The following is an 18,243-nucleotide window of genomic DNA, read 5'->3' as shown; positions in this document are numbered from 1 at the left end:
AAGCCCCGTGTCAGGCTCTGCGCTGACAGCTCAGAGCCTGGAGCCTGCTTCGGATTCTGTGTCTCCGCCTCTCCCAGCTTGTGCTCTGCCTGTCTCTCAATAATAAATAAACATTTAAAAAAAAAAAAAGCACAAACTTCTCCATCGTAGCCATATGTGCAGACGGGCCTGATGCCTTGCTAAAGTCATGATCCGCTCTGTCCTATCAACCCACCAGACCAGTAGCCTTTAAGCAAAGGAAATTTGGTTCACTTGGCGATATTCTTAGAAACTCTGCCAGCTCCGGGATCTCATCTTTATTAGCTATGTGTCTTCAAATATTCAAGTATTCCAGAATATTCTAGAATTTTGTTAGGGACCACTCAGTACTCGCCTTAGGTGCTCACAATGTTTACAACCTGCCCTTTCCCCTCTACTGAAAAGCAGAGTTTTGGTCCATTTCCAGTCCGTTCGCTGCTCCTGCTCTCGGTGGGGTTGGGGACACAGGGGCGGCAGGGCGGAAGGGAGGGGTCACATGGAGAAGAAACCACCACCTCCTGGACCCTGCCTCTCATGAGACGGGAGATGGACTGAGAAGCTGCTGGGCATACGGGAGGAGGGGAAGTGGCCCCAGAGAGGACAAAGAACCTGGAGAAGCAGGAAGACCTGGCTTGTGCTCACCGCTTAGACCTAAGGGTCTGGATGTACTTGGGCCGCATAAGGCAGTGGCTCCGGTGGGGCACAGAGGTGGGGCCACGCATTTCGGGAGAGGACTGAAGAAGCTACGCCCAGGCGAGGCCAGCTGAGCAGCCAGAGACAGACCCCATGAAGGAGGAGCAGAATGGGAAGGGAGACAGGAGGAAACCCACCCCTTTTCCCATCTCCCTGACACCCTATCCCCTAAGGGTTAACCCCCTACTCCCAATCCCAGCCCCTTCTCTCCTCCCCCGCCCAAACCCCATCTCCCTTTAATCACATCTGATACCGAGCGGCCCAGCAGGAACAAAGAGACCATTTAGAGGATCGGGGCCGAGAAAGTGACCCCGCACTCTGGGGCGGCCGCCTGGACGCCAGCACAAAGGCGGCATTTCAGAGCTGGAATTTCAGCACCCAACTTGATTAAAGGACTCCACAGGCTTGGAGGAGGGAGGAAGGGGGTGCGAAGTCCACTGCTCCCCGGATTAACCCTTCTTTGGGGCCGCAAACACCCCTCCCGCTCCCAGGGACGCTCATCACTCCCCCTCTGTCCTCAGGGCACCCACCCCAGAGGCCCTGCCTCGTGCGGAGGTCAGGCAAGCCCGCCCCTCCTCTTCCTGGAAGGGGGGCTGGCAGCAGAACAGGGGGGCCAAGGCTGAAACATTCCGGGAGCCACCCATCCTCTCTATCCCTGCTGGCGTCAGGAAGCACCCTTTCCCTCCCCCCCCCCCCCCCCCGCCAAGGGAGAGAGGAAGCAACGTGACTGGTCTTACTACGAGGAGGGTAATAAGCAGGGCGAAGAGAACGGGACCCAGGAGAACCTCGGGCAGAGGAAGTGAGCTCCGGGGCCGATTTAATGTCATACCTGGGACCCAGGTGCCCTGCTTCCCTGCCCGTCATCCCAGTCAAGGTGTCAGAGGAGCACGGGCCTCACACAGAAGGGAAAGGACATCTTCCAGAGGTGGGGGAGGAGAGGGTATGGCCACAGAAGACAGGGTAGGGGTGGAGGCCTGGGGAGCGGGCGCGGAGCCGGGACAGGGGCGGGCAGGTGTTCGGTCCCCGCTCCAGCTGCCGTCCTGTGCGGCTAGGCTCTGCCTGGGGAGGGCGGGAGATCACTGCATCCCCGGAGCTTCCTGCCGGGCCACTCGCTCCTGAAAGGGGATCCGCGCCCACGATAAGAGGCTCGAGGCAGGTCCTCAGGAAACAATGGGTGGCTTGATGAGACCTGCTCTGTGATACTCCTGAGAAGGGAGAAGCCCCTGCAGCCAGTCCCCACTGGAGAGGAAATTGGGGGTTTCCGTGGCAACCAGATCTCTGGGCACAAAGACTCGTCTGTCTGCCGGGAAGGCAGCTGAGGTGTCTCCCCGCACCGGCCTTTGCGCCGGGGAATGGGGAGACGGAGGGAGGGATGCGGGGGGCCCACACGGAGTGCGGCCCCCGGTGCTTCTGGAGTGGACAGTCATGGGGCTGTGGGAATGGGTGCAGCCGCCAGGCAGCAGGACAGTAACAGGGAAGGAGCGGGCGGGCATCCCAGAGAGCTGGAGGCAGGGGGGCTGAAAGGTTGGACAGTTTATTATTTACATGTATCAGAACGTGAAAATCAAAAGCAGGATGAGGCACAGTCAGGAAGGCGATCCCAGCTCAGTCGGTGATGATAAGCTCATCCACGCCCCAGTCTTCATAGCTCCCGTCCGGCAGGTAGCGGCGGATGATGATGGGGATCTTTCGGGCCCTGCGGCAGGGAGAAGTCACACGTGTCTGTGAGGGCTGGCGACCCCAGCTCTATAGCAGAAGGGACGCATGGTGTGCAGAAGGCAAGGGAAGGGAAGTCTCAGCAGCATCCTCTGGGGACTAGGCGTGGAAAAGCAACTGCGGTAAGAAGAGGGTCCCTGCAGCCCCGGGCGTGGGCCAGCGGCTCTGGAAAGGCTCTGCCTCCCCAGGGCGGAAGCGGTGAGGATGGCAAGTGTGGAGGGAACCTGGTACGGCCAAGTGCATCAGGAAGAGGGGGCCTCTGACAGACAGGAGAGGCCCCTGACTCATCAAAGCCCTCCCTTTTTGCCCGCCCCCTCCCACCCCCCTGCCTGGCGGGCTGACTCCAGAACTGAGGACATAGAGGAACGAGAACGTCACCTCCCCAGCCAGGGCTGTGGGGCAGAGGTGAGCAGCAGGGAGCCCGATGGATTGAGGGCTCGCAAGGCCCCGGAGCAGTGAACCATGATCCAGGCAACTTACTTGAGCTCCTTCATGGCGATGAGCAAGGGATCTGTCTCCCCCTCCAGCTCCACCATCACAGGGGCACACATCCTGTAGGCACAGGGACAGGTGAGGGGGGTGGAGGGCCCCGGAGGAAATCCGGGGGCTCAGATCGACACCCCAGTCCTCACCTAGAAAGGTCACCTTACGGGGAGACAGGCAATAATGGGGGGTGGGGATGCGTTCAGAGGCACTGCCATGGTGAGTATAAGCAAGTGGGAGCCAGGAGACTGGATTTGAATTCTGCCTCCAAAGACACCGAACTTCTCTCCAAATCTCAGTATTCTCATCTGAAAATGGGAGACACAAGGTCCTGCCTCACCCATGACACTAAAATGTCACTAACGAGTAAAGGCTCACTAAGAACCACGTGCTGTTCTCAGCTCTTTACATAGCTAATCCCATGTGAGGTGAGTACTGCTATGATTTCCATTTTACTGATGAGGAAACTGAGGCACAGAGAGATCAGTCATCTGCCCAAGGCCACACAGCCATCTGAATCCCACACGTTCCAGCCATTGTGCTCTCACACCTCCCACCAGCAGGCTAAAGACCCCTAAACTTGAGAGGTAGCATGAACGTCACGCAGGCTTTCATCTCTGGGCCGCGTGACACGCCCCCGGCCAGCTCCCCTGCCAAGGACCTTCCCCGGAACCCATCACAGGCCCCGGAGCCTGGCAGCCACGGCAGAATGTTCCAGCACAAAGGAACAGGCAGGCAAAGGCTCGCTCTAACCCAACCCCTCAGGCCTGCCTCAGGGCCCAGCCAGCTCATTTTCCTTCTCCACCCTGGCAGCGCCGCTCGGCGCCCTGCACATCCAGCGCCCACGCGGGCTTGCGGTCAGCACGCGCCTGCTCACGACCGTCCGTGGCGCCCCACAGCCGTCAGCCAGAACGCAGTCTGACTCCTGCCCACCCTTCTAGGAGCACCTTCGCGTGCTACTTGCCCGTACTCATCCCACGTTCCCGCCTTGCCCAGCCCCCACGGGTCCCTGTGCGCACCCCGCTGTCCCCCTTCTGCATCCTCTTACAAGCTCGTCCTCTCCCTACGAACCTGGGAGAGGCCCCGCCATCCCTCCGCTGGGAAGCCCTACTCTGGAGACGCCCAGACTCATCTGACATAAGCTTCTCCATCTCGCTGCACTGCCGCCGCTCGTTCGCAGTCTTCTGCATTAGGCCGGGGCACCTTGCGGCCCAGGGCCACGTGCCCAAACCAACAACTGCTCTTCAGAAGGGGCTCTAAAAATGACCAGGAGGAATGCCAATCCGAGGCCTGCCTCCTAGGAAGCCACCATTCATGATTTCAGCACAAGCTTATCCTAATGGAGCCCAACCCTGACAATCCTAAGAATTACGAGGAGAGCATGCTAGAAATACAGGCTCGCGGGTCCTGCTCCAGGCCCCCTGAACAGAAATTCTAGTGAACGAGACTGAGAACCGCCGTCTGCAAAGCTTAGCAGGAGATTCAGACCATCAGCCAGTGTGAGAGCCAGCAGTTTACACATGTAAGTTACTAATCTTACTACTGTTTTGATTTCTGTTACTCCTAAAAGCCGAACATGTCGCAGGAGCAGAGACATAATATTAAAAGTTTCCCTCTATCCCCTCTCAAGTATGTAAATTCTACCCCAAATTTAAAGCTTTAAGGAATGTAGCAAAATGTTTTTCCTGATCTGCCTATACCTTCCTTCTTTCAAGATATGAATAATTCAGGTTCGTTCATCCAGCCTTGTGCACACAACGTGCAAATCCTGCATGTGCCCTTAGGTATTCTGTCTGCACCAGGGACCCCACAAACTTGGCAATGAGCCTTAGGAAGCGGCTGTGGTGAGCATCTGCCACCAGGTGGTGCTAATAAACCAGAATGAGACTTCATCCAAAAGATCCAAGAAGTATTTGCTCAGGGCCTACAGGGTGCAGCGTCACACGCCTGGTACTAGGGGACAAGAGTCAGCCCTTGGCTGTCTGTGAGCTTCCAGCAAGCTGGGAACCACCAGACAGCGTCCTGACCCTTAACTGGAAGGGGCACAACTGACCCAACCGAGTCGAACCAAGCTTCTCTCCCGCAGTAAAGCGGGACCTGGGTGGTGGCCGTGCACTGAACGTTCACCTCCGAACTTCTAGGTGCCCCACATCATCCACCAAATGCATGCCGATCTTCTGAACCTGTCGCTCAAGGCACTGGTGACACCGTCTCCAGCCCTCGGTGCCCCAGCTACTTGCCACTCCCCCACCACAATCCGTGCTTGCCTGCCTCCCCTCGTGCCGTCGCTGGCCCCTGGGACACCCGCAAAACCGCCTGTCCTTTCCCGTCCCCTCTTGAATTCTAATCCTCTTGTGAGGCTCTCCCGGTCACCCCCACAACTATCCCCTTCTCTTCCCCGTGCCTTCGGGAAAGCACTGCTCCCGTCGGCCTGGGGTTCTAGCTATTTGTGAGCCATCTCCCCCACCAGGCAGCAGACACCTGGAGGACCAGGGGGACCAGTCTGGAATCATCTTCACATCTGGAATCATCTTCACATCCCCAACGGGTGCAGGCACGGTACCTTGTTCAGTGCCGAACAAGTCTGCAAACACTGTTTGTTTGAGAAATAAATTAGAAGTGGTTCTTTCCACTGAAGCATTTTTAGCCTAGACTAGCACTGCCCACGGGCACGCTTGGCAATGCCGGACACATCCTCGATCTGCGCTATCCGTTACGGAGTCCCTAGCCAGGGGTGGCTTCCAGGCACCTGAAACGTGGCGAATGAGACTGAAAGGCTGACCTCTGATTTTCACTTGTTCTTACTTAACATAAACGGCTGCACGTAGCTAGTGGCCGCCACAACTGAGGGTGCAGGCCCACACGGTCCCGAGCCGGTGATGATCACAACTGCCCTGCTGAGGGCAGCCCTAATTCCCCCCAGACCGGCCAGGCGTGCAAGCAGGCTGGGGAGAGGTTGTGCTGCTTTAAAGAAGGTGAGGAACAGCGCCACCCACCCGTGACACGCTGCTCGAAGTGGACGCGGTGGCCATTGTTAGCCCACAGGACTAAGGGGGATAAAATAAAGCCCAACGCTACTCGGAAACACAGGAGGGAACACTCAGGTCAGAGTCTCCTCTAGCATTCAGGACCCCACAGAGCGACCCCGGCTTTTCTCTCTAGCCAGTTTTCCACGATTTCCGACCCGCAGCACCCATCCAACCAGGGAGCCACCGTCTCCCGCACCAGCTTGTAAGAGGTCTGGGGTGGGGGTTCGTTTCCTCAGCCTTCTCTTTCCCTGGGAAGGACATTCCATCAGCGGAAGGAGCAGCCCATCTGCCCCCTCCCTGTCCCCAGACTCACTCCTCCGCAGGAGAGAGTAGTCACCCCCGAGAGCGAGTGTGGGAGGAAAAGCGGCCGTGGCCCGGCAGCGACAGTCCCCGCTTTCTCAAAGCCTCCACCTACAGACAGGCTGCTCTCAGGTGTGTTCACCCACAGCCTTGGCAGGCGGGCCGGCCCCTGCAGACACAGCCTCTGGATGCCTACAGCGCCTCTGGGCGACAGGGGGACTATGCAGTCATCGGACGTTTTCACGCTCAGTTGACAGAATCACCCGTCCACAGACTTGTTCCTGAACCTTCTCCTTCTCTGCCTGGCTCCAAACTTAGGAGAAAGGAAAGGCTGCTCTGTGCTTTTGCTCCTCCAGCCTGGCCTCTTCATGGAGGGCCCTCCCCCTCCTCTGGGCTGCCCACAGCCCACCTTGGGTCAAAAACCACCTTAAGCCAGACAGACAGGTACTGCCACAGCACCCCTGACCCACCAGCCCACAACGGTTTATGGCTCCCTGAGTTCATACTTTTTTTCCTTCATTTTGCTTTACTAACCTAACAAGCTCTCAAGTTCTGCATTTTTATTATGTTTCTATTGTCCATCACTTGGCTCCTGAGACATTCATGTCCTATTTCTCCTCCTGGATCCCAAACTCCCTGAGGGCAGGAGTCTAGACCGGTGCCTGGCACGCAGACAGCACCACCCCCGTTTAGCCTGTGAGAGCAGGGAGAGTGTTTCCAGGTGCCAGCTGGGCCACATCAGTGGCTCGGAGGCTCGCTGTGGCCTGACCGACAGAACAGATCACGAAGGGGTGCACACACTCACGCGATCTGGAGAGCGCGGGTGCCCAGCACGCGGGCTCGCTCATACTTGGTCATATATGGTGTGGTGATTCGTTTCTGGTTGGCCTGTGGTCGCTCTCCAGAGGGGAGGATCTCGACGTTCTCCTGGCCCTCCTGGACACCAAGACAGAAGAGAGGGAACATCTCAGGTGTATTTTCTGGGTCGAGGGGCAGGACGATGATGCCAAGGATTACGATCACCGCTACTGCTACCGCCAACCATGTGCCGGTGCGCACACCTGCAGTTTGTGACACCTCCCGCCGTCCTTGCGATAACCTTACACGGCGGGGATTCCAGGGCCTGGCTCAGCGTGTTAGCTCTCTTGCTCCAAGTCTCAGACCCAGCAGAAGACAAGAACCACGACTGGGATCCCAGAGCCAACCGCTCACCCGGAAGAGAGGAGCAGGCGGCCTGGAGGGGCGGCGGCCCTGAAACATGAGCCGCATGCAAAGAAGTCCTTCAGCACAGACCACAAATCTCTCGAAGCAGAGGGCTAGGAGCGAGCACCCCACCTTTCAGACAGGGTAACGGAATCGACAGGTCAAGTGGCTAAAACGTCAAAGTCAAGGCAGGGACTCATGTGGACTCACGTGCACCCGACCGTTACTTATGAGGGCTCTGTCATGCGCCGAACGTCATGATGGACGAAAAGACAGCGAGCTAAGCATTGCTGCTCTCAAAGAATTCGCAGTCAGGGGAGGAGACAAGACTGAACAAAAAGGGATGCAGGGGTACGATGAAGTTCACAAGAAGGTGGGGGCATCAAACTCACGCTGGGGGTGAGGGAGACTGTTCAGAGATGAAACTTAAGCAACTCTAGGAAGAGGACCGGAGGGGCATTGCAGGGAGGCTGAGCTGCAGGCACGAAAGCACAGCGGCGGGAGAGAATGCACGGGTTGTGAAGTATGATCAGAGCAAAAGGTGGGTGAACGGTTTGAGGCAGGAGAATAAATTCGATAATAAATAGGGGCGCCTGTGTGGCTCAGTCAGTTGAGTGGCCGATTTCGGCTCAGGTCATGATCTCGCAGCTCGTGAGTTCGAGCCCCGCGTCGGGCTCCGTGCTGACAGCTCAGAGCCTGGAGCCTGCTTCAGATTCTGTGTCTCCCTCTCTCTCTGCCCCTCCCCTGCTCTTTGTCTCTCTTTCAAAAATAAATAAACGTTTAAAGAAAATTCGATAATAAATAAAGAGTTAGGGACACCTGGCTGGTTCAGCATGTGAGTCTTGATCTCAGGGTCATGAGTTCAAGCCTCATGTTGGGTGTAGAGATTACTAAAATAAACATAAAAAAAAAAGAATTAAATCAAGCGTTTCTTGAGTGTTTACTATGTGTCAGTGTTCTAAGTGCTTGAAATAGATGAGTAAGACAGATAAAAATGCTTTCCCCTATAGGGCTCTCATTATAAGAGATAATAAAATTAAGAAGTAAAATACATAGTGTAAAAATTACAGAGGGGCGACTGGTGGCTCAGTGAGTTAAGCGTCTGACTCTCGATTTCAGCTCAGGTCATGATCTCGTGGCTCGTGGGTTCAAGCCCCGTGTCGGGCTCTGTGCTGACCACTAGCTCAGAGCCTGGAGCCTGCTTTGGATTCTGTCTCCCTCTCTCTCTCTCTGCCCCTCCCCTGCTCACGCTCTCTCTCTCTCTCTCTCTCTCGCCTTCAAAATAAATATTTTTTTTTTTAATTAAAAAAAAAAAGAATGAAACAGGGCTGGATTCTGTGTGCAGAATCAACAGAAGAGGGATGGTGGGGGAACAGGACGGGGGAGGAGGTTTCCAATTCGGTGAACAGGTGCCCAAGGATGCCACGCAGCAAGAAAAAATCCAAAACTGGGGGCTCAGCTTCCAAGCCTAAAAACACTGAGGGATGAGTCCCTTTCCAGGAGCCACAAAGCACTTCTTCCTCCATCAGTCCCGGGACAGAAAGCCCCATGTCATCCAGGAAATCAGCAACCCATCCACCTAGTCACATAATCCGGAGACCCGGGGTCACCCCAGTCACCTCCCACTTTCTCAATTCCATGTCCAATCCGCCAAAAAACCTCTCCTGTCCATTTTCTCATCACCTAATTACCAGCGCCCACATCCAAGCCACAGGTCACTTGCCCAGACGGAGAGACCCTCACAGCCCCTGCCTTTAACTCCTGCTCCTCCCCAACCCACCCGTCACTCTGAGGCCAGGTGCCCTTTCTGGGTTTTTTCTTTACATTTATTTATTTTTGACAGAGTGAGACAGAACGTGAGCGGGCGAGGGGCATAGAGAGGAGGAGATACAGAATCCAAAGCAGGCTCCAGGCTCTGAGCTTTCAGCACAGAGCCCAATGCGAAGCTTGAACCCACGAGCCATGAGATCATGCCCTGAGCCGAAGTTGGACACTTAACCAACCTCATGAGCCACCCGGGCATCCCTTAGAATGCCCTTTCTAATGCCTACCACTGGGTCGTGCCACTCCGTGGCTGAAACCCTGTCGGTGGGGGCGCCTGGCTGGCTCAGTTGGTGCAGAGTACAACCCTTGATCTCGAGGTTGTGGGTTTGAGCCCCACAGCCCCACACTGGGTGTAGAGATTACTTTAAAAAATAAATTAAAAAATCATTTAAAAAACCATAACACTTGTTGGCGGCTTCCAGGTGCCTTTAGGCTATAAAATCCTGCCAGATGGGGGATTACCCCTCCAGCTTTACCCCAGGTCACTCTCCCCAAGGCTCCTTAAGTAAATCCTGCCCTCAGGGGATTTACTTAACACATAATAAACAATCAGCACAGGCTTGCTGAATGAAAGAAGGTAACCTTTCACTCATCGGTAAACCAACCGCTCCAAAAGCCATGGGCCATGGCCCACCCTGTTGGACTCTGCCACCGCCCAGGACTGGGACACTGCTCACTCTAACTGGGCACGCAAGTGGCAGGGGACCTGACCGAGCGGGGGGGCAGGTGCTTTCAGACAAGGATCACCGGCCGGGTTATCTGGCTGCTTGGGCTGCAGAGAAGGGGGTGGGGGGGTCAAGCCCACAGCTACACACTGACCTCCTCGGCATTCTCCAAGTCACCGAGTCCTTCGTCCTCTTCCACGTCATCGAAGTCGTCACCATCAAAACTGGACAAGGAGAGGAGGTCAGTTACTTGGAGCGTCACTTACTAGAATCAAAGGCGGCAGACACCCGCATCTCCCTCGATATGCAGAACGGACTCAATAAATAACTACTACTGAGTGAATCAAACTTCTGTGCCATTTGACTCCTTCCTCCTTGCCCCACCAGCCCCCAACTTTTGCTAAAATTCATTCATCATCACTGTGTCCCTCTCTACCGGATCATTCCCACCAACACATAAACATGTAATTATTTCGCCCTCTTAAAACATAAACAAAATTTACTTCTCTTATCCGTCCCCCACATCCCCCCACAGAGCCCTATTTCCGTGCTCCTCTTGGGAGCCGAATTCATGAAAGCTGTCCATCTTCTGTCTCCAATTGTGTCATCATCTCACTCCAGTAAGGCTTTCCCCTCCACAGTTCTAGCAAAACCAGACTTCTCAAGTTCATTAATGGCTGCCACGAGGCTAAATCCACTGGACAATTCTCGTTCTCATTTAGCTTAGTCTTATCAGTGGCACACTAAACCCCCCCCCCCACACCCCCCCCAACACACACACTCCCCGGCTCAATATTCTCTCCTCACTTAACTACAAGGACACCTCTCTTTTGGGGTTCCCCCACCTCACTGGCCGCTCCATCTCAGGCTCCTGTGCTCGTTTCCCCTCTTCCCCTGCAAGCATTCAATGCCAGAATGCTCTAACAGTTAACAGCCATCTCCTCTTCTCTACTGACCCTCCCCGGAGATGCTCCCCTGATTCTTAGTTTTGACTAAAATACAGTATCCTAGGGGCGCCTGGGTGGCTCAGTGGGTTGAGTGTCCTACTTCGGCTCAGGTCATGATCTTATGGATCCTGAGTTCGAGCCCCGTTATCGGGCTCTGTGCTGAAAGCTCAGGGCCTGGAGCCAGCTTCAGATTCTGCATCTCCCTCTCTCTGCCCCTCCCCTGCTCATGCTGTCTCTCTCAATTATAAATCAACATTTTAAAAAAATAAAATAAAATACAGTATCCTGTATATGACTCAAATATTTTTATCTTCAGAAGATACCTCTCCTCCCGACCCCACACATCACGAAATCCTGGGACTCTAGCTTCAAAATCAACCCAGAATTCAAAACCACCTGTCACCACCTCTACTAGGGCCACCCCAGTCCAAGCCACTACCTTCTCTCACCGAGATTACTACAAACACTTCAGATCTTTACCACCCCTCACCCCGAGTCTCGCCAGGCTCTCCCCTGGATTATTTTTATACTACAAAACTTCTACCCCGTACTCTCACACGATCCCGCATGATGTTTATGGGCCTGTCCCCTCTTCTAAAAAGGGCGTCCCCGGTGAGCGGAGACAATGCCTGATTCACCTCAATACTCTCATTACAAGCCACGGAGCCCGGCTCGCGGGAAGCGGGCTGAAAGACCTTTTCCACTGCTCCTCAAGGCGGGCCTCTGGATGGATCCTTCCTCCCGGCTTCCCGTCCTTCTCCCCTCCGGCTCCGCCGGCCCCCTCTGCCCCCGCAGTCCCCTCAGACGCTGCCCCTCGCGCCTGGCTCCTCGGCCTCCTTCGACCGAGGCTCCCGTTTCACCCGCCCCTCCCCAAGGCCCCGCGCTCACTTGTCCTCGTTATCGGACATGACGCCGGCGCCGCAGGGACCCCACTCCGCGCGAGGGACCCGCGCGCAGACCCGAAAGCAGCGTGCCTCTGTCTCTATCAGCGCCGCGCGTCCTCTGCGCCTGCGCCGTGACCCGGAGGCAAGTACTTCCGGTAGGCTGGCCGAAGCCGTAACTGCGCATGCGTCGGGAGGCGTGTGCCCGTTACCATGGTAGCCGGAGCCGCTGGGGGCGGGCTCTAGTCGCTGAGCCTTGGAGGGTTTTGTGCTGGGGTTCTGGCGCCGTGCAGCTGCGGAGCCGCGGTTACACCCCAGCCGCTCCCTGTGAGGACGAGGCACCCGCCGGGGTCTTACGTCAGGGTGAGGTTTCAATTTTGGTTTCTCCCACAGTGGGCACTGTCCGGGCCACGGCTTATCCTAACCGCCCCTTTCCTCCAGAGAGGGCTTCCCTGCCCCAGGCGCCGGGTCAGGATGAGGTCTCCGTTCGTGTGTGAGGATCTGCCTGTGTATCTGTTCGGGGTAGGAGGATAGGGCACGTCGCCATACTGACGGCAGCATCACGTTTTAGCTGTGGCTCGACCCCCACTCCCAGACTTTGGGTGGCATCTGGGGGTTGGGGGTGCGGGAGCAGAAATGGGGTCTGGGGGACAGGGGTTGTCATTGCGTTTTTCCCTCCTCAGGGCCCTTCCATGGCTTCCCAGGAAAGGGTGAAGGCAGTGACCAAAGGAACAGGGTTCTGGCGCTGCCCCAGGCCAGCCACTTACACCCCCGGGACCTACGAGCTGCTCAGAGGTCAGTGCGTTTAAAGAACAGGAGAAGAGTGGTGGTAGCCGTTCCCCTCTGTAACTCAGTTCTTCCCTGCATGACCTGTGGCTTAGCAATTGCTATTTTCATTTTATAGATAAGAAGCCTGGGGTTCAGAAAGGTTTGGGGATCTTCCAACTTGAAGGTGGCCAAAAGTCAAAGAAATGAGAATTTTGAAGGGATTGCCTCCTGTGCACCCCTTAGATCACACTTTCAATTTCCCCAAGGAAACCTTATCTCCTCCCCACCCACCCCCACAGTGGAATCAACAGCCCCGTGCTTTCACACTACCAAATACCGTTTCCTCCAACGGACAGCGCAACCTGGAGTCAGATACTGAGTTGTCTCCTCCTGGATTAATATTCTTCCACCCCTCTAGATCATGAACTCCATCAGGCCAGGGACTGTGCCTGTGTGGGCTCACAACTGTACCTCCAGCGCCGGGCACGAGCTTAATAAAATACCGTCCAATGGTTCATTCACTCAACAACCACAAAAATATTTAAACCTACTTAATGTGCTTGAGACATTGTTCTAAATGCTAGGGATACAGCAGGTAAAAAAAAAAGAAAGAAAGAAAAAAGGAAAATGGAGCGCCTGGGTGGCTCAGTCAGTTGAGCATCCGATTCTTGATTTCAGCTCAGGTCATGATCCCAGGGTTGTGGCATCGAGCCTCGCATCAGACTCCACACTGAGCTTGGAGCCTGCTTCAGATTCTCTCTCTCTCTCTCTCTCTCTCTCTCTCTTTCTCAAAGAAAAAAAAGTTTTAAGCTAAACTTAAAAATTAATAATAAAAGAAATGAGAAGAAAAAAACAGCAAAAATTCTTGCTCTCTCACAGAGCTAAGAATCTAGTAGGAGAGTGACAATAGTTATATAGAATTTCAATGGTAGTGTTACAGAAAATACAGCGAAGCAGGAAGGGGAGAGAAGGGAAGGAGTACTGAGGTGCAGAATGGGGTTAGGAGAGGATAGAGTTTTACACTAGAACAGGGGGAGACGAAGGGCTCTGTCTGCCGCCCAGAAGGCCTCATGGAGATGCTTTATCTTTGCAGCGATGATGAAGGAATCCAAACTGACCAACTTCCAACAGCGCCACATCATGGACACCATGAAAAGTAAGAGGCGGTCCACAGAGGCTTCCCGGGCAGAGGGACTCTGGACCACACTTTTGATGCTCCTTCATATTAAAAGGTTGTGGTTCTCATTTTTAAAAATCTTTTTTGATGTTTTATTTATTTCTGAGAGAGAGTGAGTGAGAGAGTGTGAGCAGGGGAGGGTCAGAGAGAGAGGGAGGTATAGAATCTGAAACAGGCTCCAGGCTCTGAGCTAGCTGTCAGCAGAGCCCGACGCAGGGCTCGAACCCACCAACCATGAGATCACGACCTGAGCCGAAGTTGGACGCTTAACCGACTGAGTCACCCAGGCGCCCCTGGGTTCTCATTTGAAAAGACCAGGGGCACCTGAGTGGCTCAGTCAGTCAAGCATCGACTTTGGCTCAGGTCATGATCTCTCAGTTCGTGAGTTCAAGCCCCACACCAGACTTACTGCTGTCGGCCCAGAGCCCACTTCAGATCTTCTGTCCCTCTTCCTCTGCTCCTTCCATTGCTTGCGCTCTCAAAAAGAAAATATTTTTTTAAAAATTTATTTAAAGACCATAGAAAGGGGGGCACCTGGGTGGTTCAGTCGGTTAAGCACCTGACTCTTGGTTTTGGCCCAGGTCATGATCTCACAGTTCATGAGATCGACACCCCCATCAGACTGATAGCCTGGAGTCTGCTTGGGATTCTCTCTCTCTTTCTCCCTCTGCCCCTCCCTGGGTCACTCACTCGCTCTCTTTCAAAATAAATAAACTTTAAAAAATTCTATTTAAAAAAAAAGATTAAAAAAAATTGAATAGTATTTTTGACCTTTGCTCCGGGGAAATTGACCATTCAGGGCCTTTGCTTCTTTCCGGGACATGGATCCCTGCACCACAAAAAGCCTCTTGCTGTCTGTCTCTAGCCTTCCTCCCAAGAGATCACGGCCTCGTTGAGACATCCTGCCCAGCCAAAATAGTCTCACCGTGGTCGCGTCTGCAATCTGTTACGCACATACCATGTAAGCTCTCCAGACGAAAGGGCTGTGTGTCTTCCTCATTTTATTCATTCACAGCTTAGCTAGTAGAAGCAAGGAAATTGGCAGAATTCCCCCACAGGAAGAGTATGCAAAGGCTTTCCACAGCTCGCCCATTGTATTCGTTATCTTTTTTTAATGTTTTTATTTATTTCCGAGAGAGAGAGAGAGAGAGAGAGAGAGAGAGAGAGAGAGAGAGAGAGAGCGAGCAGGGGAGGGTCAGAGAGAGAGAGAGGGAGACACAGAATCCGAAGCAGGCTCCAGGCTCTGAGCTACCAGCACAGAGCCTGATGCAGGGCTCGAACCCACAAACCGTGAGATCATGATCTGAGCTGAAGCCAGATGCTTAACCGACTGAGCCACCGAGGTGCCCCTAAGTTTTCACGTTAAAAACGTGTCTCCAAGTGGTCGTTTTGGGTCTGCTTCCTTCTAGAATCCCTTCTCTTTGGTTCCTCCTCTTAACCAAATCCTACTTGTTTTGAGGCTTCATTCAAATTCTGGTCTTAGCTACAAATCCCTCGCCTTCACCTGACCTCCCAGAATTAGTCGGGCCATAATCATCTGCTGAGGGTAGGCCAGGGGGTGGGGTGGCACATGGCCCTGGACAGGTGGAAATAGGGAGCGGAGGGAGCAGGAGGGACATTCCGGGAAGCACAGGGTCTCTTCAGAGAAGTGTGGGAAGGCCATGGCGTGGCTCTAGGTAGAGGGTGTGAGAAGGGGAGGGTTCGTGGGAAGAAATGGCAACTCCAGGGCCCAGCGGCCAGACCCCTCAGAACCATCCTTGACGACTCCTCCTTTCTCCCAGACCCCACATCCAACCCATCAGCTCGGGTCTGCTCGACCTTCAAACCATATGCCAACTCTGACCACCTCTGCCCTTGGCCCCCACACTGTCCTTTCTGCAGCAACCCAACCGCCATGTACCTCCTCTGTTCCAACCGTCCGATGGTTACTCACCTCCAACTAAAAGCCAATCTGGGCCGCCGGGGTGGCTCAGTTGATTAAGCATCCCGCTCTTGATTTCGGCTCACGGTTCATGAGATCAAGCCCAGAGTCGGGCTCTGCGCTGACAGCACGGAGCCTGCTTGGGTCTCTCTCTCCTGTCTCCCTTCCTCTCTGCCTCTCCCCTGCTCTCGCACGCTCGCTCTCACAAATAAATAAACAGTAAAAAAAAAAAAAAAGTAAAAGCCAGTCTTCCCAGAGACCTACAAGCCCCTGTACTTCTCTTGCTTTCTCTGACCTCTGACCTCTGCTCCCACCGTACCCCTGCCTCCCTCGCTCCATTCCTGGCCCCCTAGCCTCTTGGCTGTCACTCCGACATTCCAGGCACATGACCGCCTCACAGCCTTTGCTCTAGCTGTTCCTTCTGCCTGAAATGCTCTTCCCCAAAATATCTGCACTCGCCATTTTGGGGTCTGAACTCGTCACGAGGCCTTCCCTACCTCCTCTATTCAAAACTCTAAATTCAGGGCGCCTGGGTGGCTCAGTCAGTTAAGCATCCGACTTCAGCTCAGGTCATGAACTCACAGTTCATGGTTTCGAACCCCGCGTCGGGCTCTGTGCTGACAGCTAGCCCAGAGCCTGGAGCCTGTTTCAGATGCTGTATCTCCCTCTCTCTCTGACCCTCCCCTGCTCACGCTGTCTCTCTCTCTCTCAGAAATAAATAAAACATTAAAAAATAAATAAATAATAAAACTCTAAATTCTGCTCCGACATACTCTGTTCCATCTCTGTCCTGTTGCCAACTATGTCTTTTACTTAATTGTCATCCACACTCCTCCGACCCCAACTGCAAGTGGCATGAGGGGGACTCTGTCTTACCGCTTTACCCCCAGTGTCCTGGGCCTGGCACTGAGCAGATACTCAGTACGTCTTTGCTGGGTGGATGACAGAAGGCTGGAAAAGGTAGAAGAGGTAGATGGGGGACCAGATCACAACAACGGAGGGAGGGGCTGCTCTGAGTGGGGCTTTGGGACAACTGAGAGGAGGGGCCAGTGAACCAGGTAGGAGGTGACACACTTGGCTGGCCTGGGGGAGGATGCCCAGATCTGGGCCGAGACAGCGAGGAGGGACAGTAGCGGGGACTGGTGTGGATTACCATCGGAACGGTCCCTCCCTGTCTGAGGACCAAGCAGGTTTCCGGAATCCGTGTATAGAAATAAGAGCAGCAGTACAGAGCCGTGATGCCCAAGAATGTTTATTGCAGCATTGTTTGAAGTAGTAGGAAAAACAAACAAACCAGCCTGAGTTTCCGAAATTAGAGGACTAGCTGAATAAATAATGTATCCGTTCTAAGAACTAGTATATAGCTACAAAAAATAAGTTACATATAAATGAAGTGATCTGGAAAAGTGTCCACGCTAAACTGTTAAGTGAAGAGTCGATTACTGAGTAGAACACAGGATGATCCAGTGTCCGAAAAACCAAGCTCACATACGCACACACGTCTTTGAACGTGTTCGTATTAACATCAAAACATTTGGAACGAGACCATCAGATTATAACAATCGCTCGCTATGGGGGTAGGGGTGGGGGGCAGCAGCGGGGAAGGGAAGACTTCTAGTGTTTGACTTCTTGGAACAGGCNCCTTCTCCAGGAGGAGATACTCTGCCCCTACAGTGCAGCCCGACGTCCAGCCAGAGGGTCTTGCCTTCCAAGCAGCCAGCCTCTGCCATCTACCTGCCCCCCATCCTGGCGGCCCGGCCCCACCTCCGGCCTGCCAGGGTGTGCCAAGCCGGCGGGGCCTACAGCCGGGAGCCCTTCAAGCCTCAAGCCACCCGTAAGTGACAGGGCCTCGAGAGCCCCTCTTCCACCTCCCTCCCCGAGGGGCCCAGGGGCCAAGCAGCTCGCAGGGCAGGGCAAGCACATGTCTAATCAAATTCTCTCACTGTTTGTACTAATGCCCTTGAGCCTTGGCACTTGTTAGCTTGGGGGTGTTCAGGGTGTGGAAGAAACCGGTTACCTGGTCCTTTTTCTTTTTTTTTTTTTTTCTTTTGGAACTCTGTAATGATTAACTGGAGTCCACCAGTCCCCACGTTTGGCCGTCAGATCTCAGGGCCCCTGCCCTCTTGAGGTCACAGAGTCCCACACAGTAGGCACGCCGACCTACTTCTCAGAGCCTTTTGCCTCGCTTCCTCCCTGGCATCCAGGGTAACTCTTGACCCAGACTCGTCACCAGCTCCCCGCGGCCTCTCCACGCAGGCTGCCTCCACAGCGACCTGTTCTCTTAGCCTCACTCTGCACCAGAGCAGCGTGTGGGGTCCAACTTAGTTCTTTTGGCCTCCCCCTCCCCTGACACACTCAGGGGCTCCCAGGGTACGAGGTGCCGGGGCCCTGGAACAAGCATGCCCAGCTGGGAACTGGGGACCGCGAGGGGGGTCCCCTGCCTGCCGTAACTAGGCCAGTCCTGGGCCCCGTAGGAGATCTGGAGAAGGAGAAGCGAAGACTCCAGAACATTTTTGCCACTGGGAAGGACTCCGAGGAACAGAAAAGGAAGCCCCCTCCCGTGCGACAGGAGGTCCCTGCCCCTGAGCTGGACCGGTTTGAAGAACGTAAGCCACGGA

General features: G+C 54.5%; 2 protein-coding genes across 3 annotated transcripts in view; one reads left to right on the top strand and one right to left on the bottom strand.

Moving 5' to 3' along the window:
- Positions 1-2,229: 2,229 nt before the first annotated feature.
- Positions 2,230-11,892, bottom strand: POLR2F (RNA polymerase II, I and III subunit F). 2 transcript variants are annotated; one of them, XM_077762105.1, is made up of 5 exons: positions 11,767-11,892; positions 10,086-10,155; positions 7,045-7,175; positions 2,908-2,979; positions 2,230-2,407 (listed from the first exon to the last, which is right to left on the bottom strand). In XM_077762105.1, exons 1-5 carry the CDS (start codon positions 11,784-11,786, stop codon positions 2,317-2,319), a joined length of 384 nt encoding a protein of 127 aa, XP_077618231.1. In that variant the 5' UTR covers positions 11,787-11,892; the 3' UTR covers positions 2,230-2,316. The 2 variants fall into 2 exon arrangements, with proteins under 2 accessions (XP_077618231.1, XP_077618232.1); XM_077762106.1 differs by lacking the exon at positions 11,767-11,892 and adding an exon at positions 11,517-11,641.
- A 95-nt stretch (positions 11,893-11,987) lies between these two features.
- CUNH22orf23 (chromosome unknown C22orf23 homolog) overlaps positions 11,988-18,243 on the top strand; it is an 8,182-nt gene continuing 1,926 nt past the window's right edge. The window contains exons 1-5 of the mRNA XM_077762104.1: positions 11,988-12,122; positions 12,443-12,554; positions 13,621-13,683; positions 17,277-17,459; positions 18,100-18,231. Of these exons, the coding sequence (XP_077618230.1) occupies positions 12,452-12,554; positions 13,621-13,683; positions 17,277-17,459; positions 18,100-18,231 (481 nt within the window). The 5' untranslated portion in view covers positions 11,988-12,122; positions 12,443-12,451. The remainder of the gene's footprint in view (positions 12,123-12,442; positions 12,555-13,620; positions 13,684-17,276; positions 17,460-18,099; positions 18,232-18,243) is intronic.

This window comes from Crocuta crocuta, unplaced genomic scaffold, assembly GCF_008692635.1.
Source record: "Crocuta crocuta isolate KB4526 unplaced genomic scaffold, BGI_CrCroc_1.0 scaffold193, whole genome shotgun sequence".
Taxonomy (NCBI): domain Eukaryota; kingdom Metazoa; phylum Chordata; class Mammalia; order Carnivora; family Hyaenidae; genus Crocuta; species Crocuta crocuta.
The sequence above is the reverse complement of the archived record's forward strand: the minus strand, read 5'-3'. Positions and strand labels throughout refer to the sequence as shown.

Bases quoted from the DNA above. Each gene is read 5' to 3' on its own strand.
- POLR2F (XM_077762105.1), bottom strand. From the start codon at position 11,786: ATGTCCGATAACGAGGACAA. The intron at 2,980-7,044 runs GTGAGTGTGTGC...CTGTGCCTACAG, and splicing joins ACCCGCGCTCTCCAGATCGC to GATGTGTGCCCCTGTGATGG. The intron at 2,408-2,907 runs GTAAGTTGCCTG...TCCCTGCCGCAG, and splicing joins ATCGCCATGAAGGAGCTCAA to GGCCCGAAAGATCCCCATCA.